At 41.4% G+C, this 24,141-nt stretch overlaps 1 protein-coding gene across 8 annotated transcripts in view; it reads right to left on the reverse strand.

Moving 5' to 3' along the window:
• Positions 1–24,141, reverse strand: part of RAP1GAP2 (RAP1 GTPase activating protein 2) — a 204,673-nt gene that overhangs the window by 21,880 nt on the left and 158,652 nt on the right. For all 8 annotated transcript variants that reach the window (XR_010917989.1, XR_010917987.1, XR_010917988.1 and 5 more), the window contains 11 exons: positions 22,719–22,763; positions 21,377–21,409; positions 18,930–19,139; positions 17,002–17,105; positions 16,339–16,417; positions 14,952–15,005; positions 10,062–10,145; positions 6,763–6,863; positions 5,594–5,723; positions 4,383–4,538; positions 541–612 (listed from right to left, as the gene is read on the reverse strand). Coding sequence is in view for 5 of the 8 variants with exons in the window: in XM_067538009.1 (XP_067394110.1) it covers positions 541–612; positions 4,383–4,538; positions 5,594–5,723; positions 6,763–6,863; positions 10,062–10,145; positions 14,952–15,005; positions 16,339–16,417; positions 17,002–17,105; positions 18,930–19,139; positions 21,377–21,409; positions 22,719–22,763 (1,068 nt within the window). In the remaining 3 variants the exon portion in view is untranslated. The remainder of the gene's footprint in view (positions 1–540; positions 613–4,382; positions 4,539–5,593; positions 5,724–6,762; positions 6,864–10,061; positions 10,146–14,951; positions 15,006–16,338; positions 16,418–17,001; positions 17,106–18,929; positions 19,140–21,376; positions 21,410–22,718; positions 22,764–24,141) is intronic.

Consider the following 24,141-nt stretch of genomic DNA (forward strand, 5'->3'; position numbering starts at 1 on the left):
AAAAAAGGATTTGTGAGTGAATTCAGGTCTCATGAAAACAAAAGCTAAATAGCAATGACTACAGCCATTCAGGGTGGGCAGGCACTGGTTCAAGCTGGTCCAACCACCTCTGCCAATGCACTTGCTTCCATCCTAACCCTCCAACAGCTGCAGAATTCCGGTCCTTGGCATCTCTTGTACAGAAACAAATCATGCTCAATTGTGCCAAATTATGTGTTGGCTTGGACTAGATTGAGAACCTCCCACCAAATTCATTTTCATTTGCAACTCAGTTAGGATTTGCCCCAGATCCTTAGAGATCAAAGGTTAATAATTCACTGTTCCGCAGAATTGCCTAGATCCATCACCTGTACTGGCCAGATCATCTAACTGACTGATCTACACCAGCTGAGGATCTGGTGCTATAGTTTTATTCTAACTCTGACCTCAGTCCTACTATAATTTACATAACCAGGTGTGTTTTGAGACAGTTTGGTACTGTCATTTTAGGATTAGTTTTTAAAAAAAAGACTTTGTGGTGCTTTCTATTTCACTCCTTACTTTTTGGAATACTGGTGGGCTCGGCAGAGAAGGACCAAACGAAGGAACATCTTCCCGGGCAGTGACCGACACCTATTAGAACCAAAAGAAAGCAAGAATATACGAGTTACTTGAGCAACCAGGTGCAGCAACAACATATGAGCAATGCCCAGAGTATTCACTTCTCTTGGAGTACCTCATCAGCCATCAGACAAGGCTGCTAGCAAGACACCTTATAACACAGAGGTGCTACAAGGCAAAGTAATACGTTCATTATAATGCACTGTCCATTTACAGCCCCGCCTACTTAAAAAGGCACAAGGCTGTAATGGAGAGAAGCAGAGTGGTTGAGTGGATGGGGCACTCAACTGGGAGTCAGGAGACCCGGGTTCTATGCCAAACTCTGCTCCTGACCAGCTGTGTGAACTTGGGCAAGTCCTTCTGCCTCTTTTCTCCCCTTATCTATTTAGACTCTAAACTCTGTGGGGTAAGGGTAAGCTCTTATAGTGTGGGTATGTATGCAACGGGACTCTGGATTTCAACTGCAAGCCTCTAGGGTGTTACTGCAATACAAATCCTATCCAATAATCAACTCTTCTTATGAAGAAGCAGAAGTCAAACCCTCATTCTGAGATTTAATTCCACTTGTACTGAAGACTCACTGGATAGAAGGAAGTGTTTAGGCTAGTGGCATCATTAGGAGACCTGGGTCCAATTCCTGAGTCCCAATCATGTGCTCTTACCACTAGATCCCACTGCCTCATTATACTACTCACAGTCTAATCACTGATGCTTCATGCCTTCCCCCTTCCGTTTGTCATATCCACTTGTGCTTAGGGTGTAAGTTCCTCAGGGCATGGACCATCTTTTCCTTACACCCATTTACAGCGTCTAGCACAACTGGGGCCCTGATCTCTGACTGGGGCCTGTTGGAGCGACCCCACTGCAAACAATAAAGAATTCATAATAACCCTGTCTCGCTGGTCTGCAACATGTTACCTTTCACACCTTCTCCGTAGTGTAGCCCTGACCTAATCAACACACTGCGATGGCTAGTGTGCGCGTCTGACTTTACTTTTAGTGCCTCGGCTCCCGGTCACAAGCAACACACCCTGTACTCTCACCACGTGTGAACAGGCTGGTGTAACAATTGGGCTGATAATTTTAGCTCTTTATCTGACAAGTAACTTGACGTTGCTTGGTCAATACAGCGCCTACCCCTTTAATTCTCTGGCCTCCTGCTGATGGCTGCGGTGCTTTGGCAGTCACCCAGCTTGTTAGAAGGGTGAAACAGGCCATAAGGACGGATGCTAGTAAATTTCAGTGGGGATTTGCCATCAGATTGGAAGGGGCTCTTTGGAAATAGGAAAGAGAAAGTCAGAAAGTAATAAATCCAGCTTAGCTACTTGCAGACCTGCAGTCACAGAGGCAGAATAGCCTGCGAGAGCCTGATGTTGTGAAATGATGTTTCCAGTCAGATGATTTAATTTACGTGGCTGGCTTCTGTTGTCAAACATCCCTTTCAGTTCCAAGATATTTAACTCTCAAATGTTAAAAGCCAAAGAAAATCATCTGCTTAGCCAAGGAGCAGAAAGAGGGAAGCATGCGAGAACAGGCAGCGTAGTGCGCAAGGCAAGCATCCTTTGGACACAATTTGCAGGCATGTGCAGAAAGTGAAAGGAGCTGACAGTCCCTAGCATATGGGGTGGGGTGGAAACTATATTGCTCTGCAGAAGGTGCTGTAATAGACTCTTCCCATAAGAGGGGACTTAACTAGGGGGACTATTCTCATTTAGTCTGATAAGTACTAATCACAATAAGTACCAGGGCTGCAATTTGGCCTGCCAGGGTACTTTTGCAAGCCGTTCCCATCGTGAGCAGTTCTAACAATGCTCTCAGCCAGGATCTACTCAGAGCCCAATGACGTCAAGGGAAAGGCTGTAACAGAGGTACCGAAGTCCCATCCTGAGAGGTCTGAAGAGACAGGGCTGGATGTGAGGGATGTAAAGGGGATTCTTTAATGAGGCTGCTGGAGACAAACAGCCCCTGTGGTTTGCTCTGGCTTTCTAGATCCCAGACTGTCTAACGCAGCCTGTGTTGCCTAGCGTCACCACCCGGGCTCTCTCTGGAAAAGATTCCATGAAATATTATAGCTACAGGCTCAGGATCCTTTCTTGAACTACCATGTCTCAGCACAATTCCAGCAATGGATCCTGGTCTGTGTAATAATCCTGCTGCATGATCCCTGTCCTCTGGACAGAAAACTCTCAGGTTCTGTTGTAACAATACCAGTTCTATCCCCTTCACAAGCACAAATATTTACCAGAATGCTTAAGCTAAGGATATTCTAGACCCATTCCCACGGCTAATCATTTATTCCTGCATTAAATACATTAATGTTAGGGTTAACTGTAGGTCGCTTTTAATTTGTTTTCATAGGAATTCTATTTTTGTTCATGGCTTCAAGCAAGGTATTTTCAATTTTAAAAATTATACCTTCTAGTGTCTCTCAATAATTATCAGAGAAAATGATATATATAAATTTTGAATCTGTGTACATTTGAACACTGTGTACAGAAGGCTATAAAATGTTGTAAGACAAATTTGAAAATTAAATAGCATACTAATTTAATATCTTCCATTTATAATTAGGATACTTTTAGAGTTAAAACACTTATGTACTATGCATGTATCTACATACTAATTCATTTAAATATATGATGGTTATATATAACATTACTTATTTAAGGTAACTATTTGTGTACACAAAGTATAAATATGAATATGAAATATACATAAATAGTCCACAAAAAGGCAAACTGTTTGTGAACTACTTATTAATTGTCCTTAAATCTGAGGCATGTGCCAAATTGACAATGTGTCTCAGACTAACCATGATTTCACTGCAGGAAGGATTAATCGTTGATTGCCATGGTTGTCTCTTTTCAGATCGGCATAGAGGAAAGTACCTAAGCAAGTGCTTAAACTTTAAACATGCACTTAATTCCCATATGTTTTAAATTAAGTATGTGCTTAAGTGCTTTCTGGAATAGGAAAAAACTTTCTGATTTCGGATCATAGAGCACGTGGGCCAGATCAGCAGATGTAAATTGTCATAGCTCCAATGACATATATAGAGCTATTGACAATTTATTCCCGCTTCAGTCTACCCCCATATATATTCTTTCAGTCTCAGCGACTTTGGCTATTAGCCAAGATGGTCAGGGATTCAACCCCATGCTCTGTGTGTCACTAAACCTCTGATTGCCAGAAGCTAGGACTGGGATCACTTGATAATTACCCTGTTCTGTTAATTCCCTCTGAGGCATCTGGCACTGGCCACCATCAGAAGATACGATACCAGGCCCCCTAGACCATTGGTCTGACCCCACTATGGCCATTTTTATGTTCTTACTTTACATTAAGTCCCTTGTTCCTTCTGTGGGGTTTTGGGTGGGTCCAGAGGTCCAGTTTAGTGGAGAAACTAGCAGACTCAGGGCCCTAGATACACAGTAGCTTTTCCTTAGTATTTATAGTATTCAAGATATTTCCTACAGTCAATATAAGGAAGTACATGGGGATATTGTATATTCCCATTGACTTCAATGGGTTTTGGATTGGGCCCATAGCAAGGTAACCGAGGCCCTGAATCTTTCATAGATTTACATTCATAGTTAGCTTTATGTATTGTGAGTTGTCTTAATCCCGGTACATAAAATTAAGCACACAACCGTCTTTGCGGCCCTAAATTCTTGATCCAACGCTGGCCAGTTTTTAAAGGTGACAAGTGCACATCCATTGTCAGATCTCAGGTGGACTCTCAGAACCAAAAATCAGCCATTTAGCTTCCAGAATTCTCTTACCTTGTAGGATTCCGTGTCTGTTTCAGAACTCTCCACTTGTACAACAATATATGCATGCAGGAAATTGGACGCGATCATGTCTGGCACAAAAGGAGTGTTTTCTTCTTGAAATATAATTGCCACTATGTCGTTACCAATATGTCTCTTTCTCTGGAGCTGAGTGGAGAGCGTAAATATTTGATAGTTAAACCTAGGCATTCACATGTCTCTTGGAAATAAAACCTTAGACCAAACATTTCAAACTTGGATGCCCAAAGCTAGATCTAAAGATACAGTGGATATTCCATCACTTGAAGTCTTTAAATCAAGACATGGTATCTTTCTCAAAGAGATGCTATAGCTCAAACAAAAGTTATGGGCCTGATATAGAGATTATTGGTGAGGTTCTATAGAATGTGTTATACCAAAGGTCAGACTGTATGTTCATAATGGTCCCATCTGGCCCTTAAAATCTATTAATTTAATTCCCTAAATTCATATTTAGACCCATAAACAAGTAACCTGATTTGATCCTGAGCCTCCAACACCTCTAAAAATGAGGCCATTTAAGTGCCTAACTTCACGCTTAAGATTCAGGTATCCAACTTTAGGCATCCAAAAGTCAAAATGGTGACGTCATTAATTACACTGGTTTAAAACATGCTTGGATTTGTAGATTAAAATCAACACCTGTTAAATCTCCATTGCTCAATATTTAAGGAAAATCACTTAGGCCTGATCTACACACATTTGTACCAGGATAACTAGGTTACCTAGGGGTGAGATGGTTTACCAAATAGTTATATTGGTAGGACCCCTAGTGTGGACACAGATATACTAGTATAAAGGTGCCTTATACCAGTATAGTTTATTCCCTTTCCTGTGCAGAAATAATCTTATATAACTTCATCCACACTAGTGAGTTTGTGCCATTTTACCTATAACACAGTTAAAGGGATACAATTCTGTATGTAGACAAAGCTTTAACGTTCTTAGCCATGCCAGTCTCAGAGGGCTTGAATTTAGGGACTATAAAACACACAGTTTAAAATTTTCTATGTAGAACACACAAAAGTGAGAGGTGCCTAGTAGAAATGAATGGACAGTTCTGCATTCATTACAGATACACAATGTCCATTTAATAATTCCAAACTCATTTTCAGTTCTAATATTTAGCTTCTCCTTTCTGCTGACAAGTTTCTCTCTAAAGCAAGGTGAGCTCTCTCTCTTACCTGTTGTGCATCTCCTTCAGTAAAAGGCAACTTTGTGGAGACATGAAACATAATCTCTCTGTCCCTGAACACAGTGTACACAGACTCGGTACCAGTCTGACCATGCGTTACATCCAGACCTCCTCGGAAACTAGATATAAAAGGACAGGTTGGAAAGAACTGAAGAAATACTAACAAAATGTTGACCAAAAGCTATGGCTATTATTTAATGATATAGACTACTAACTCATGTCTCCATATGTACTTAGTCATCATCGTTGTAGATAATTAGCTGATGTATAGTTAGCAAGTGTCATTAGCAGCAATGTGGGCTCAGGATACGTGTTAGCTTAATTTTCAGTGGTTTGGACTTCAGAGAAGCATCTGACTCCAGATGTTTAGCCAAATTATCTGAAACTTCCAAGCCTACAAAACAGCCTTTCTTGGGGTACTTAATCATTTCCAGCCTTAGTCACAGGCCGCACCTGGAAGCCCCAAGCTGTGTGACAGCAGAGGGGGGAGACAAATTATCAGAATGGTTCAGAAACTCAAATGGAAAAAAATAAAAGGTCCACGGCTAGTAGTAAAAATGAACAAAAGTTTGGTTGGGTTCAGTCCCCCGGGGCTACTCAGTCTTTGGCTTCCTTGCAGAGACAGCCCACATGGCTAACAATGGATTCCAATTCGGGCAGTGTGCTGTGGGCATCTGCCCACTAGGAAATAGCCATTGAGGCCTGATCCTGCAATCCTTTATGCATGCATAACTCCTGTTGCAGCAAACAGGAAGGCTTGCTGGGTCAGACTTCAGGCCACCTCGATAGCTCCCCAACAACTCTGTGCCCATTGAAGAAGGTCTGAGCTCTCGAGTAGCCTCAGGGCTGCTCTAATTTGCACCCAGCTACCAACAGACACAAGGGGCCATCCAACAGCAGAGGTGTTTCAACCATGCCCTCTTCCTCCAGACATGCCTCCTGTGGCATGCGACTGGCTATTACATACCACCTGGGGGTTCTGCCATACCAGTGAAGCCAGCTTCACTCCCTTTTGCAATGATGGAGCGTTTGTTTCTGGTTTGTACAACGCAGTCCAGCAATGAAGTGATTTCTGTTTCTAAGCTGTTGGATGTTTTTACACCTTGAGTGGTCTTTTCTTAAATGTATTTATAAAACTTTTTCCTTTATTTTCCTCACCCTTTAAAATCCTGGAGTGTTATGGTATCTCCTAGCAAACACAAGAAGTTCTTGAAAGCAAGGCTCTCTTCATTATTTCCAAACAACTCTTCCTCTAAAGTCTGCAAAATACATCAGAGAAGTTACATGAGTATCAGCCTTCACTGTAGGGAGCTGGTTTCAGCTGGAATGAATTACTCTGTTAAGAGGGACAATGAAAGAAATGAGTGCCTGTGCCTCTGGGTATTGGGTTGGTTGGGGGCAGACGTAAGAAGAGGATATCTATACTGCTTATGAGAGCACTTTTTCATCTTTATTTCCCTGGGTGTTTTTCCTCAGAACTAGCGCTGGTTGGGAAATTTCCAACACAATATTTTTTCCATCGAAAAAACTCAATTCATCAAAACCAAAGCTGTTTGCAAGAAAGGACTGGTTCTGACCAATCTCCCAGTTCAAAATGCTTTTTGGAAAAATTTCAAAATGGTTGAAACAGGCCATTTTGACATCTAAATGAAGTTTTGTTTTTTAAATTCAAAATGACCTTTCATTTTGGAATTTTTAGTTTATACTAAAAAGGGGGGAGGGGGGTTAAAAAAAGGCAAAAATCAAAATGAAACGTTGGAACAAACATTTCAATCAGCCTGAGCCCCCCAAAATGGTCAAATGCTTGCAAACATTTTTGAGATTTCAACTTTTCGTTCCATTTCAGGTCAGGGAAAAAATTCACAATCTTGAAAACTCTCCTGGGACAGGATAGCCATTTCCCACCCAGTTCTACTCCCAACCACAGTGTATTAGCATGACCCAGTGAATTGGAAACAGGAACTGCCTAATTTTTAATCCCAGGCCCATCACTGCTGTGTGGCTAGGCCTGTCACTTGACGTCTTCGTGTTTCAGTTTCCGAATCTGTACAATGGGGTTAAAGATTCTTATATGCCCCACGTAAGTATTGGGAGGTTCACAATAGAAAGGGTATTACTGGACAATTTTTAAAGGCGCCACTTTTACAGCATCCTACATATTTAACTCAGAGACCAGAGGGAAACCTAAAATAAAAAAAAAAAAAAAAAATGCCTGAATCTGACCAGCCCCAAATGCTGCACATGGAAAAGGAAACCGTTGATGTTCAGAACCTGAAACCAGATTTCAAATTCATGCCTCCTGAACTCAAAAGGGCTTGAAATATGGGTCTGCATTTTAGAAGCTTTAACCTCCCTCTCAGAAATAAAAGTTTTTCCCAGCTGATTGTTTGAGGTTCAATGAGAGAGAACCAGTATCCCTGCGCTGCGTGGAAGGTACATTATATCCACACTAGGAAAGAATGACACATTAAAATACACTGACACATTAACTTTAGCTATTAACATTATTACACCCCATGGGCATAAGAGACCCCCCTGATCACTTTTTTTTCAGCAACCTTGGATCAAATTACTCCTCTTTACACTTCAGAGGTGAAAACGAGGCACATAGGTTAAGGGGATCCATGAAAGACGCTGCAACCCAGAGTCAACTCATTTTAGCCCCTTTGCAAAGTACACTGAAAAAGCATTTTCAGCTGCCTCTCTCAAAAAAATAAACCTCTTAAAAACGAGTCAACCAGCAATAGCTGACAGGCAAGTGAACACACAAGTCAGAAAACAATGGTCAAGTCGCTTTTCTTTGATTGTTTCTCTTCTTCTATTTGTGGCAGAGTCAGTAAAATGAATTTGCCTGCACATCATGTTGACTCAAGCAGTCAGCATTGATGGAAGCCTATAGATACTGACTCATCTTCTGCTTTCTAAAAAAACCAAAACCGGCTTGCCTGTCTTCAGCAATCAATCTGAATCAACTATGCTGCTGTTATCTATGTGTGGTCTATCTCCTCAGCATGCTGAAAGCCACTTGGCTGGAGTCATGTAGTACAGAAAGTCACAGGAAAAGGAAAAAGCTATGGTGTGATTAGAAACATCTGACATGGTGGTGACGTCTGCTGAAGTGTGGCCGTAGCTTCTAATTGACAATCTAACATTTATACTCTTCTTCGTCCTGAAGGATCCCACAAGTGCAGGAATCACTTCTCCCAGCACTGAAATGCAACCTGACAGTTGTTTATTACCACACTGTAGTATTAATGTTGCACAGGTCGGGAAGTACACCACCTTCGGCACTGAAACTGCAGGGGGAGGGAGGTTAGGAGAGCACAATTCAAATCTCTTCCTCAAAATCTACCTCTTTTGTGATGCCTACAAATCACTCCCACCTGGCATTAGTCTGGCAACCAGCAAGACAAAACTTTAATTTTTCTGCTAAACTCTTCATTTTGTTACCTCACTCTCCCTCGTTTCCATTTCTTTTTGTCCACCAGTTACATCCTCTCTGACACCTAGAGCACAAGCTTCTGGTGCAGGAACTAAGGCCCAGACCCTCAAAGGTTTAGGTGCTAAACTCCCATTAAAATCAATGGGAGTTAGGTGTCTACATACCTTTGAGGATCTGGACCTAACTTCTTTGTTACTTGTCTGTAGATTGCCTTGGACAATGAGGCCCTGATCCTTGATTTGGTTTCGTAGGTGCTACTTACTACAATCCAAAAAATAAATATTTATAACCCGTAGGCTCACAATATGCCTAAAACCCAAGACATTCTTACTAAAAGTTCCTGCAGGAAACTTTAGATCAAATAAAAGGAAGAGAAAGTATGGCTAATATTAAATACAGATCAATGCTTCATTGGAACACTGGGCTCTTAATCATCCCACACTTTAGTATATTTTATAACAAAGGCTCCTTAATTATGGTCTTTACGTAAGTTATTCAATACAAAATAAAATGAAATATGGAAAGATCATTCAAATGCCTGTCAGAATAATCTCTCCTAAATTCTAAGATTCATCTCTGTATTGCACATGCTAAACTCCTAAATTAATGAAAGCATTTTCAGTGAACACACATCTCCGTAGTCTTGAGTCTTCCAATACAAAATATAATTGTTTGGCCGTCTAAACATACATCTGATTAAAAAATCATGCTCACTAAAAATCCTTTTCAAATTAACTTAGCTTGGGGGATGATTCATATATTCATTTATTTTTCAATCATATCATTTGTTAACGAGCAAGGAACACGTGCAAGTAATAAGCAACACATTATTAGAATGGAAACACCACAACATAATATGTCGTACATTACAAAATTAACTAGGGGACCCAACTTTTAGAGCACCTACCGTTCCCATTGACTTCAGCTGGAGTTTTGGATGCCCAGCATTTGAAAACCAGATTCTCTAGCTACTTTCTAGAACATGCTTAATGACAATCCAGCGGGGGTTACTTACCTGTTTAAATTTTTGATAAATCACACCAAATTTAAATGTGTTATTAACGTCATGCTCATCATAAGACACAATCATCTGGGATGCCTGCAATAAAACATAATTTGAATGATTTAATTCAGTAATTTGTAGAACCGGAGTCTAAATGTTTCATAGATAAACAACGGCATTTTAGACTGGCAGGGTAAATAAGTCTTCCATCCCCACACAGTCTTATCAGTCATTTCTGATCAGTCATTTACGTAGTGTCACACTTGTTCTTGGCTCAGTAGAGTGGAGAGCCAGGGCGGAGGAGATTAGAGGTCACTAGGCTATGCCAATAACTAATTTTTTTATTCACTGGCTGAGCCAAATCTTTTTTAAAAAACAAATGCTTTGGGTAAACCCAAACCTTTTTTTTTTTTTTGGGACAAAACTATTTTGTTTTGGTTCAGATCAAATATTTCGTTCAACCTGAAACAAAATGTTTGTTTCGTCTTCAAGTTTTAATTTTTTTAAACGAGAATTTGAAAGCATAAAGTCATTGCAAATGGAAAAATCAAAACATTTCATTTCAAGAAGAGCAAAACAAAACATTTCTATTTTTCAGAATTTGTGTGAAACAATCTGGTTAATTTGATACGAATTTGCTAAATGTTTTGGTCACCCACAACGTGCATTTTCTGGCCAAAAATATTTCACCAGTTCTAGAGGTAACTGCCCCAAATGGCTTTCAATCTAGGGGCACCATAGTAGACAAAGAGTACAAACAAGAATGGATGGGATGTACATAGAGCGGATGTCACCAAATAGGGTTTCTTTTCCTGTATTTCTTGGAAGTGGAAATGGAAGGATTTTGGTGTATATGAGAGGGGAGGATATTCCAGGCACATGGGGGAGTGTAGAAAAAGACATGGAGATGGACCTGGCTGAAAAAGACAAAGGTGGTGGTCAGAGACACCAAATACAGGTAAATCACAGGACGCAGGAAGGGAGCCAGGAGAACACGAAGATATGGGCAGGGCCAAAATTCTTGAGAACTTTGAAGGCATGGAGCAGTAGAGACCAAGGCCAAGATGAAAATACAGGGACAGGTACAGAGTGGTGAGGAAAAACTGAACTGAAACTTCCATCAAGGGCCAAATTTTCAACAGCAGTCTCAAGTTTTTACGGACCAGCTTTACATTTGTCCCCAGGTCAGAGTAAATCCTCCTGAACTTCAATACACTAATTACACCAGTAGAGGATTTGGCCCATAGGGTCTGTTCATGAAAGGGGCTGAAAACCCACAGCTCCCACAGCCTTCAAATAAATCTGGCTTTGAACTTTCCAAATGTTTGGGGACTATTTGGATGGGAGATTTTGGTTCTCTACCACTGGGTGAATTCAAGGTTCCTCTCGGGTAACAGCAGTTGGAGCACTTTTATTTTTTAAAGGTTTGCATGTTTTTTTAAAGGAACAGAGTTAATTGGAGGCACTCGTCAAAGACATTCCTCTTATTGAACTGTGCAACGGATGTTCTCAACTTCCAAATTATGACAATAATAAAAAATCTTAATGAATAATAAAAAAAGCAAGAATCAAATAATTTGGGCCTCGTTTTACACCAAAAGGTGGTGAAAATGCCTTCCAACGTGCTCTGCCTCCAACATAAAAGATGCTTCAAAATGATGAATATGCTTTAACTACCCAAGAAGAGGTTTCTATGGCAGCACAATTGCATAAATTTATGGATAGTGACAGGGAAACAAACACATGGGATCCAGGTGCTAGATGTCTTTTGAAGAGCACATTGTGTTCCAACCCACATCCTGGGGCAAGTCCTCAGCAGGTGTAAATTGTCACAGCCCCGTGGAGCTAGGCTGAGCCAAAACATGGAGTGGCACCACCCATTTATTCATATTTTATACCAACTAAACCAGCTCAAATATTGAAAACCTGGACATGGGGCAGCCACATGTATATCTGCCTGTTAGGCCCATACGTGTACCCCCACACTCGTATACGGTGTGTCTTTGTCCCCCTCTAATGGTTGGTCCCTATAAGAGGATAGGAACCTACTTCAGCTATCTGCTAATAGAATTATTCCTTTAGTTTAATCAACAGAGACTCATGCTTTCCGCACTAATAGTCTCCAGTTCATTCTCTGCCAACGACTCAAGTGGGGTTATATATGTATCTTCCCACACACACTTCATTGGACTTCACTGCTGCTTTTAAAAGTGGTATTAATGTGGACCACCTACATATAGGCTGAGATTTTCCAAAGACCCAAGAGAGTTAAGTGTCCAAATCAGATAGGAGTTTAGCACCTAACTCCCTTAGACTCCTTTGAAAATCTCAGCCATGTTCAAGGACTGCCAAGGGACATTTCATGGTCACTGGAGAATCACAGCATGACCCACTGAGGTTTGTTTCATGAATGTTCTAACTACTAGGAGCCATAAAATGAGCAATAACCTTTTTCTCCCCTGCATTGGGATTGCAGGTACATCACTCCTTCAACTCTGTCTCCTATCGAGGAAAGTTTCATTGTTACATGAGAAGCACAATTCCAAGAAACTCACTATCCAGGTACGGTTTGTTTTGTTTGGTCTTGTTTTATTCTTTTTTTTTTTTTTTTTTAATTAAATCAAAAATAGACTATGTCATTAAAACATACTCATAACTGCCGTGCTTCTTCCAGTGTCTTGCAATCACGAATATGTCATTAAACCTCAAAGGTCCAAATTATGAATTGAAGAGTTACGTAGTGTTGTGAGAGCTCTCGGCAGCACAGAGAATTCTTCTGGGCAAAAGTGGGTGTGAACTCAGAATTCATAAGCACCTCCTCGCTCATATGCTATGTTTACAGCCCTACATGAACCACCCAAATAAGATATTCCACCCCAAACTGGAATGAACTACCTGCCTATGCATTTTTATAGCAGTTAAGTAGTTTAGGGGGTCACACCTCCACTCGTGCACTGGCATAAATTTGGCTTGAGGCTCGTGACAAGAATTTGATGACTGTCTAAGTGCATATTGTCACTGCATTTTTTGTGGGAAACCTCATTCTCACCATTAAACGCCAGAATTTGGCCCTAAGTCTGTAGAGTTCTGTAGATTCTGCAATCATCACTAGAGAGGTGAGAATTGATAGGACTGCAACGTCATCATTAGAAAGGTGCAACTCTCAAGGGGTTTCGCTTCAAAGCAGTTCAAGTGAACGTTTTCTATGGTTTCACCCTATGTGGGCTATCAAATCCGGAGTTTACCTTTACATTTTGGTTTCAAACAGACCCAAAAATATTTAAGTGAGCTCCACCAAGTTTTATACTGAAACCTACTAGTTCCACATGGTTTTGATACAACACCATGAACTGGCCCCAGGTTTGCTCAAATCTGGGCCCAGATTAGCACAAAAGCTTTGTAAAATCTTAGGCAATGTCTACACTGCAGTGTAAGAATGGGGCTCAAAATCAGGCTCAAGCCTAGCCCCCCTTCTGTCTACACACAAATCATGCTAACTGAAGGCTTGGACCCAGGGTCTCTGGACACTATGGGGGTGGAGGTTCCGAGCCTGAGTCAAGCCGGAACCCAGGGTTCAAGCCCTATTGCTTTGCAATGTAGATGCAACCACACTGGATTCGTGCTCTGCAAGCGTCCAAAGGATCCAACAATCCCACGGGCTGGCTTTTTTTGTCCTTTGGACAGTCAAATTTGGCAGACAATTAAGTTTTACTACATTGTACCATGAACAAAAGCCTTGAACAAAGAGCCAAGGAAGTCTGGGACATGGGTGTAAAAATGACTACAGACGCTCAAGCCCTAGGTTGACAAACCCAGGATCTGCTAACTCAAGACCTACTAACCCAGGCTTATACTGCAGTGTAGACATAGCCTTAGTGAACTTTTCAAGGGATGTAATCCACCTCTGGAGCTTGTACTGAAACCCCAAACCATGTCAGTTTCATGTAGTCACAGATCTACTTGCCAGCTATTTGCATAGCAAAATCATCACACGTCACAATGGCAAACGCTGTAAGTTTCCCCTTGTGCACACAATTTAATGTGTACAGACATTAATGCCAGAGTCTTACTAAAAATTACATACCATCTACAAATGAGATTGTGATGCACTGACTCAAAAGTGGCATAGAAATTAGGAAGTGTGGTGTTCCCCCAAAGATAGAAGCAGCTGTTTGCCATTAAACGTCTTTTTGGTCTGCAGTGGCTAACAGCCTCATCTGTTCTTCTAGCAGCAGAGGGGTTGGGATGTAATCCACAAGGTCAAACACTTCATCTTGAAGAAGGTCAATGTTATTTTAAGTTAAATTAATCAATTGGCATACAGTGCCTGGGATTGACTTGCTACTGCTGTCTACCTATTTTGAGGATTTCCAAATTCACATCCTGACTCATCTAATTAAAAAAACAGTATCTTAGAAACTGCATCTACACATGGTTCAGGCAGAAACTTCCTTAAAGAGATACAGCCACTAAAAGACAATGTTCACTTCTCTCTCTAGAAAAGTATCCATTAGTGTCAATGAACATGAACCCCACACAAATGATAGGGATATTGAACTTTTGTGTCTTTGACCCAGGTCAGGTGACTGAGGCTAGGAAACAAAGTTCAGTGTCTTACTAAAATTCCTGAGTCACACCCTTATTACACTCTCCCCTTCCTTCATCAGTAATAAAGAAAAATACGCTTGCATGCATGTCTCAAGAGTGCCAACCAAAAAAGTTACTTCTGGTTTTACTACTATTAGTCATGCAGCTAACTAGCTAATCATGTTCGCACAGACTCATTTTGCATATGTAAATGAGTGCACAAATTAGGTGTGCAACGACAGAAGCAGTTTTGAAAACTACGCCCTTCAAATTCAGCATCCCCGAGCCAAAGTATTTTATGGTCTTTATCCTCACCTTGGGATACAGGACTGGGTTAAACTTCAATCCCGAGGCATCATCACAGAAAGCCTACCACAAAGAAAAAAAAAATCAGCTTGAGCAAGTAGGACAGTGTTTATAAAAGCATTTGGCTTCTTTTTGCCTTTCAGCAGGGGAAAAAAATAAACATGTGTTGTCTTCACAGCTCCTTCTCTAATTCTAATTCGATCAGCAATGGCATGGTATTCTCAGACTTTTACAGGTGAAAACTATTCATAGGAGCTGACTTCTCACATTAAAAGGTTTGCCCAAATCAGAGCTAAGAGAAAAATGTTTCATTGACATTTAAGTGACATATATATATAATATTTTGCTTCAAAACACATTGACAGCTCTCTTCTCTTTTCACAAAGCTGCATGCAGGTAGACATTTATTCATGGGAATGATCATGGGCCAATGGGAAAGCAAAATTGGTTATAGTCACTTGTTTGTTAGATTAAGTCATCCAATCAAAAAATGGAAAAAAATACCATATCAGAAAGGCAACCAAATACACAGCTCAAATATGAAACTCATGAACATTGACTGTTGGCCGCAAGCTGTTTACAAGCCTGAAATTTGTTCACACAAAGCATTCAAACAAATTGTTAAAAATCACAGTCTGTTCTCAGATAATGTGTGAGCAGAATAAAGGGCAAAATTTGGTCAAATAAATTGCTTAGCAAAGTTTTTGCTTTGCTGAAGTAGGAGCCAAAATAAAGCTGCAGTATCACAACACAGTGCTCTCTGCAAAGAAAGATACCATAGTGCAGGCAAACTAAAACAGCATTTTGTCTATGAATGACACAGAGAGAGAGAGAGAGAAAGTGCATTTACTGCTCCTTATGCTGTGAGGCCAACACATACAATAATGGCGGAAACCTTCACTGCCTTTTCTTTATGGCTTTGTAGACCATTTACATCCCTCTCTTCTGAGTTCATTCTCTCCTCTCCGGCAGCAACAGATCACGGTTGTGCTCACATGTAACATGTAGTAGTAATAATAACCAATAACACCTTCCACTCCCGTACCACTATTCTGCCAAAGATCTCCAAGGTCTTTACAATTGTTAAGAGAACTATGACTCATGCCACTCCAGAGAGGTACATATTATATTACCCCCACTTTACAGATGTGGAAATTGAGGCACAAAGCAGTTAAGTGACTTGCCCAAAGTCATGCAGCAAGTAAGCAACAGTGCCGGGAATAGAGTCCTAAAATCTGGATACTGTTCTCTACTTTGACTATCTGAGAACACCACCTCCTGCCCCAAGACAAATGTGATAGCAGCTTAGTATTTGCATTTGCTCAGCTTTTCATTATGCTCCTGGAGCTTCCATGTCTCAGAAACCAGTTCTCTCCAGGTCATGTAGGCAGTTTACCTTTGCAATCTGTGGAATACTTGGAAACTTGCTAAGTCCTGCCAGGGGGATCCTTTCATGTAATGTTTTCACTTTGGACCTAAGAAAGGAAAAGAGAAGAACAGAGGGTATGAAATAAGTTATGCTAGTAGATATGCCTCTGGAGCTTTCATGCCTACTCACTGTGACTGGGAATGTGCAGTGAAATCACAGCAGGAATCTCTTCCAGATGTTTGGCAATGATACTCTGCTGTGTTTTTTTGGGTATGGCTAATAACGCTTGCCTCAATTTCTTTTACTGTCTCTGCAGCTCTGTTGTGTTAAAATATTCATATTTTGGTGGGGGAATAAGAAGATAATTCAGACACTGGGTCTCATCAGTTTACAGAAGGGATGGTGCTAAATATGATTGATATTATCCAATATCCTTGCAGAGATTTTTATACTCCGTTTCACTGGGCTTGGCTATACATCAAAGTCTAATGTTCATTACCAGAGCAATTTCAAGATACGGTATTTCAAATCCAGAGAAAGTAAAATAATACCTGTGCCTCCCCATGAGGGACATGTATTAAATCTACCAGTAACAGGTTCATCTACATCCGTTCAGGTGAAAAACAGATAAAGGGTATTTAAATAGTGATTATTTTTTTGTTTAACCTGTGGGGGAGAAGAGTCTCGTACCTTAGTATAATCCTTAAATATTCAGTACCATCTGCCTCTTCACACTTAATAGAAAGGATCAGATTTCCTAGGCTGCTGGCTGTACAATAAAAATTTAAATGATCCTAAAAATAGAAGAGATGTGTTAATGTGGTGTGGTAAGGCAACCTTATCTAATGGCAATAACCTGCATCCCTGTTACCAAGAATGCTTCTTAGACCCTTCTTCTAGTCCCTATGTTAAGAGAAAATTGAGGATGACGCATTACCGTCTTAAGATATTCTCCAACACCTCATTCACAAACTCTCCATGTCTCCATCCTTTGGGAAACTGAAAGGGCTTATTTATTTTTCAGCCTGTAGACTTTACTACTCTGTCCTTAGTTTGTTCAGAGGGACAAAGTGCATTACAATATATTGATCAGCAAAGGTAAATAAGGATTTTCCCCCTCAGAATGAGACAATAGATTAGAAACATAGAAATATGGGGTTGGAAGGGACCTCAAGAGGTCATCTAGTCCATCCCCCCATGCTGAGGCAGGACCAATTATACCTAGATCACCCCCAACAGGTGTTTTGTCTATCTTGTTTTTTAAAACCTCCAATGATGGGGATTCCACCACCTTCCTTAGAAGCTTGTTCCAGTACTTAACTATCCACATATTTAGAAAGTTTTCCTGATATCTAACCTAAATCTCTTTGGTTGCAGATTAAATCAAGTACTTCTTGTTCTACCTTCAGCATGTCTGAAAACTCAGACTCTTAGCCAATCAATGGAAGGGTCAGATGTGAATCAAATAATAATATTAATAATTTAACTCACATTTGATCTTGTGAATGTCTGAACACATGGGTCAGATCCAGAGAGCATTCAGCCCCTCAAAAAAAATTGGGGAAGCTTAGCTCTCAGTCCAAATGCTTGTGACTTAGGTTCATCACTAATTTTTTATCTTAACTCAATATAATCATCAAGCATCTCTTCCTAATACTGTAAAAAGCAACTGTATGAATATCAGGGACCAATAACAAATCTCACTAATGCCTAAATAGTACCAGGGTCAAAATCTATACAATTGAGCTAAACGTTTTGGTGGCGTAGAAACGGCTTTTTCCGATGGAAAACTGTTTCTGAGTTCTAGAGACTGGGATCTCAGGCGTTAGAACGCTGATCCAGGATGGGTGACTGGGGCCAGGAAAATCTTGAGACCCTTCCTAACCCTAGTCCTGTGTGATGGGGGGAAGGCACACAATTCCAAGTTAACCCGCTTCTCTGGGTTTCCCACAGTCCATCCTGTTTTCTCGCTGCCTGACAGTGCAAGAAAAACTTTTCAGAAGACGGACTATCTTCATTTATAGATTTCGTACTGCACTGAACAAGCTGTCAGCTCTTAACAGACAAACCAGCCTGAAGGCAAAATGACAGAGATAGCTGGACAAAGGGGCAACCACAGAAAAGTCAAGCAGTGAAACTGCCTGAATTCAGCTGCCATGTTGTCAGGGGAAGTGCTCTGTCTTGTCCGCACCCAAATGACTACATCTAGGTAAACACTAATTACTAGAGATGGCTGAAAAATGAAATGAGATTTTCCCTCAAAAAATTGTGGAAGGGGAATTTAATTCACTGTCATTTAAAATGTTGTTGAAAAATTGTGATTTATTTTCATCCGGCCCAACTAATTATCCTTCCTGAAGAATATTTGTTGGTTATACATGTAATGCCGATGCCTCAAGATATGTTCGCAGCAGTAGGGATCAAACCTATGAACTCTGGATCTTAACGTGTGAGCCTCTATTGTCTGAGCTAAAAGATATCCTTCCCTTAGCCACCACTGTAGCAGGCTCATCAATATGTAAATTAGCTTAGCCACCCCTAGCAGAGGACAGAATGCCACATTAAATAGACATTGCTTATAACAGACCGAGAAATGTAGATGCATATTGACCACTGACCTTCCCTAGAAAGTGTTTTCTGTATGCCCTGGCTTCACCTTTGCACTCTAATTTATATCCATACGTGCTAGGGCTAAGGTTTTCCTCTTCCTCTTCATAGATGCTGCTATCCGATGAGGTGGGCGTGCTGAGATTTTCTGGATCTTCGATCCAGTACCCTCCAAACTGGGGCAGAATGACCAAGGGATAAGGGCTTCCTTTCTCTAAAATCTGAAAAGGATTCCAATACAGTGCAGTGAGGATACAACACAGTGCAATGGGGATAGGATTAGCTGGGGTCTGATCCAGAGCATGCTGAATCGGTGGGGGCGTTTCCCATTGGCTTCGGATCAGGCCTTTAGAGTCTCCCATCACCAGTCAGGAGAAGCAGAGGAGTCAAGAGCTCAGTACCGCCAAGCCCAAACATTTAAAAATCATGAATCAGGTTCACAAAATGATGAGATTGGCTTAAAAATAATGAAGTATTTAAAAAATAATAATAATAAATTGGGGGTGGGGAGTTATTTGCCTTCTGAGTCTTTAAGGAAGCACTTGCGTCACATTTCCAAGCTTTTCTCTACAACTATGAGGGCTAGAAACTAAAACATGCTCTTTTTTAACATGAGAATCTCAGCTTTTGTTGAATCAAGCAGGATTTGAGGCTTTAAGAAACACACCAAATATCACGAGATTCATGATACCGTGGAGAGATTTGGCAACAATCAGATTTTCATGCTGACCACTAACGCTGGGAAACAATAGTTTGCGTTCCAAGCACTTGCTGATAAGTTCATTAGCAACTAATCAATACAGATAGGGACAAGGGGGTGGGGGTGGGGGGCCTTTATTCAACAGTTGCTCACTCTTTACTCCGGCAGAACTCTCAATGACTTTAATATGAGTTTGGCTCTGTTAGGAAGAGTACATCTATCTGTGTAGCTGCAGTAGAAGTTGGATTCATTCTTGACTACCATGGGCCTTTGATGCTTATCACATAATCTTATTGCTTAAAAGATGGGAGAGGAGTGTTGTGCAAAGTGTGCTTGCCATACAGCTGGTAAAAATCATACAACCAGCCACGTGCTTGTCAAATCAGCATTATGAACACTTCCTAGTCTTCTAGGAATCAATAATTGACAAACCGGAGTTTGTACTTCTCTCACTGTCACTAATCAATAGCCGTGCTATCACAGAGTCTGGGACAATACCCAGACTGCCGATGAAACGTCCTAGCTCAATAGCACCAAGTAATGGTGTAGAGTTACCTTTGTTTCATTATCAAAGGTTATTTTGGGGGTGGAGGAAAGCATAAAACACTCATCCTCAAGAGTGGGTCTCTAATGGGAGCAGAATCATGCCTTTAAAGTCAGTTGCATTGCCTTCAGTGAGGCAGAACTGGGCCCTAAAACCATATTATGAGCCAGTTGTTAATGACTTGTTTGCACAATGCCTTTCACCCAGTCTGATCACAAAACACTTTAGTAACTGATTGGATAACCTATTATCTGAAATGCAGCCCTCATCTGGGGTGGAATGAGGCAAGTAACTAATGCAGTGAAAAACAGGGCAGGAACAAGACATACATTTATATAGGACCCTCCATCCCAAGGGATCCAAAAGTGTGTTACAGACTGAATATCAACAAATACAATCATTTCACACACCACTGAAATGCAGCCACCTCTGGGGTGGGATGAAGCGGCAGTTGTTTAGCAGGAGTGCACAGCAACAGAGTGCAATGGTTCAAGACAAAGAGGACTCAGTTGTGATCTGCCTTATGTGTGCAGGCAGGGAGTAAAGAGGTGTCAGGAGCCCCCTTGTTCCCTGGTGCAAGCAAACCCACATCACTGCTACTCCCCATTTCATGATACTGGGCCGGGAGAGGATTCCCTTTCGCTCCACCCCTCACATATGTTGGCCAGCACAGCTGAGCTGCTGTGGAAGAGGAAGCAATCCGCACCAGTAATCTGCTGGTCTCCCGCAACCCCTAGGAAACGGGGAAATAAGATACTAGATAGACTTCTCGAGAGGGAGAATTCAGTCCCCTAGTCTTTTCTAAGGACAGCACAGCTATACACTGCCAGGTCTGGTGATAACTCCATGATCTGAAAAAAAAAATCACATCTACTGGGAACTGCCAGGGGACTTTAGGTAGACTAAATACAATTCCGCACAACGCAACTGAGCAGGACAGGACACTGAACTTATAATTTATTCTCCTCATTTACGAAAATGAGTTGTGGCCTCTAGGCTCATGTACAAAAACAATTATAAAACCACATAACTCCTTCCTACAGACAACTGCCGTTGCTCTAGAGAACAAATGGGATTTTAATAAGAAATGTGGCCAAGATCATGGTTCCACAGCTCCTCCATAAGACAGGAATGAATCTCTACAAATAACTTTCATTAACATTTTGAAACAGGCATCATCTTGCAGCCATCCAACCATCCTTTAAAGCACCTACCTCATCAATGCTGGGATACGGGATGTAATCTTCCTGCAAAACATCAAAACACCACAGGAATGATGGCTCATTCTCCATTAAGCATTTCTTACTTCCTTAACCCTTTTAACACAAACGTTTTGCACCTGCCCTATTACACAGAGAGTAAAATGATGTTTTTATGCTCTCAGTCCTGTGTGCATATACAGTACATTACTTCTGAGAATCAAAAAGTGCTTTTCAAACACAGATTTATCCTCACAACTCCCCTGTTTTGACAGAGGGGAAACTGCATCACGGAGCATTCTTGCCCATGGTCAAACAGAAAGGGCCAGCCAATTGGATCTGCTTGTAAATGGCCAGTGAAGAATTCACTTTGTGGAGTGGAAATCACTAATGTAAACCCATGGGGGAGTCCCAGGACGGTCCAGTGGTTAGGACTCAGGGGACGCCAGCTCAATTCCCTGCTCTGCCACAGACTCCCTGTGTGACCTTGGGCAAGTCACTTATTCTCTCTGTGGTGCAGTTCCCCATTCCAATGCACAGGCACTTCCTCCCTTAGCGGGTTTTGTGAGGATCAATATGCTAACATTCCAGAGGCGCTCAGACACATCAGTAACAAGGGTGATATAAGTACCTGAGAGAGCGCGGGTGGAGCAGGCTCTGGTGCCAGCCATAACCCCTCACCTCAATGCAGGAGATATGGCAGGGAACAGCCCCCCTAGACTAGTCTCACTCATGCAAGAGCCAGGCCAGCACGGATTCAAGGAACTATAACTGGCTCCCCAATGGCAACCTTTTCGTGCCAAGCAGAGCCCAGACACTGGGGAGAATTGAATGCGCAGTGAAGTGCTGTGGAGATACAGATCTCTTCACATCCTATTACCAATACCCTGTGCGTTTCTTTGTGTAGAGCAAGCTGTGCAAATCCTATGAATGAGAGCTGAGCAGAAAGGCAACCAGACCAGCAGTAGACCACAGGGACTGAACTACTGAATGGGGCTTAAAACCGGCCCTGAATTAATGAAGAGACAAGGCTGGGTGGCTTTTCCATTCTTCCTGTGCATCTTTGTTCCAAAATATCCCAGCGCATAAGGATGTCACGGAACCATTTTCCCATCATAAGCTTCTCCACAACGTTAAAAAGGACAAACCTTTTTACACAGATCACTGCAGAAAGACAAACAGGTCTGAGACATAAAAGCTATTTTATCTCTGCAATTCAGTCAGTCCCTTGTTTTTAGATAGCATTTAAATCCTTTCGTTTTTTTAGTCAGTGTCTTTACCAACATCCCCTACAGCCCCTAGTTCTAGAGACAGAAAATTATTTTGAGAGTTCTGCAACATCCATCCCAAAACCAACCTTATTTTTATGGCTTCCAGCTCTCTGGTCTTCAGGTTTCGGTGCCTGTTTTAAACAAAGAATAATACTATGTTAAATAATTAAGACGTTTGCGATGGTATTCCAGAAACAACAGTGATATTGTACTGCAGCGAAGTCTCTCTTAAATGACCACTCTGAGGGCGTGTCCACACTTGGAATGCTACAGCTGCACAGCTGTGCGGCTATAGTGCTTCGGGGTAGACATTACCTATACTGACAGGAAAACCCATCCCATTGGCACAGGTAATCCACCTCCCTGAGAGGCAGTAGCTAGGTCAATGGAAGAATTCTGTCTACACTGGGGGTTAGGTCGGCTTAACTACGCCACCCAGGAGAGTGGATTTTTCACACCCTTAGACAATATAGTTAAGTCAATCTAATGTTCTAGTGTAGACCAGGCCTCAGTGACCAACAAGGTCATCTTGGGCTCCCCACTGTGTTTTTTACCTTGATCTGGTAACACGTGTGAAAACTTTAAACTGCCTTGTCCACACAGGGATTTTACCACATTAGTTTCCACGGGCTGGCTAACATCTTCTAACAGCTAGAGCAAGGTGAAAATTTTTGGCAAAAAATGCAGGTTCGGCTCCACCAAAATGTTTTAGGAATTCATGTCAGTTTTACCACACTGTTTTGGTCAAAAAACACCTATATTAAATTCTTAAGAACATAAGACAGGCCATACTGGGTCAGACCAATGGTCAATCTAGCCCAGTATCCTGTCTTCCGACAACGGCCAATGCCAGGTGCTTCAGAGGGAATGAACGGAACAGCTAATCATCAAGTGATCCATCCTCTCAGCCATTCCCAGCTTCTGGCAAACAGCAATCCCTGCCCATTTGGCTAATAGCCATTGATGGACCTATCCTCCATGAACTTATCTAGTTCTTCTTTTGAACCCTGCTATAGTCTTGGACTTCACAACATCCTCTGGCAAGGAGTTCCACAGGTGGACTGTGCATTCTGAGAAGAAATACTTCCTTGTGTTCATTTTAAACCTGCTTCCTATTAATTTCATTCAGTGACTTCTAATTCTTATGTTATGAGAAAGAGTAAATAACACTTCCTTATTTACTTTCTACACACCAGTCACGATTTTATAGACCTCTATCATATTCCCCTAGTCATCTCTTTCTCAAGCTGAAAAGTCCCAGTCTTATTAACCCCTTTGTTTCCTATCTTTTAACCAGTTACTGATCCAAGAGAGGACCTTCCCTCTTCTCCCATGACCACTTACTTTGCTTAAGAGCCTTTGCTGAGGGACCTTGTCAAAGGCTTTCTGAAAATCTAAGAACACTATATCCACTGGATCACCCTTGTCCACATGCTTGCTGACTCCCTCCAAGAATTCTAGTAGATTGGTGAGACATGATTTCCTTTTACAAAAACCATGTTGACTCTT

Source organism: Emydura macquarii, unplaced genomic scaffold (genome assembly GCF_026122565.2).
Source record: "Emydura macquarii macquarii isolate MOO-44397 ecotype Brisbane River unplaced genomic scaffold, CSIRO-AGI_Emac_v2 contig_450, whole genome shotgun sequence".
In the NCBI taxonomy this organism is placed as follows: domain Eukaryota; kingdom Metazoa; phylum Chordata; order Testudines; family Chelidae; genus Emydura; species Emydura macquarii.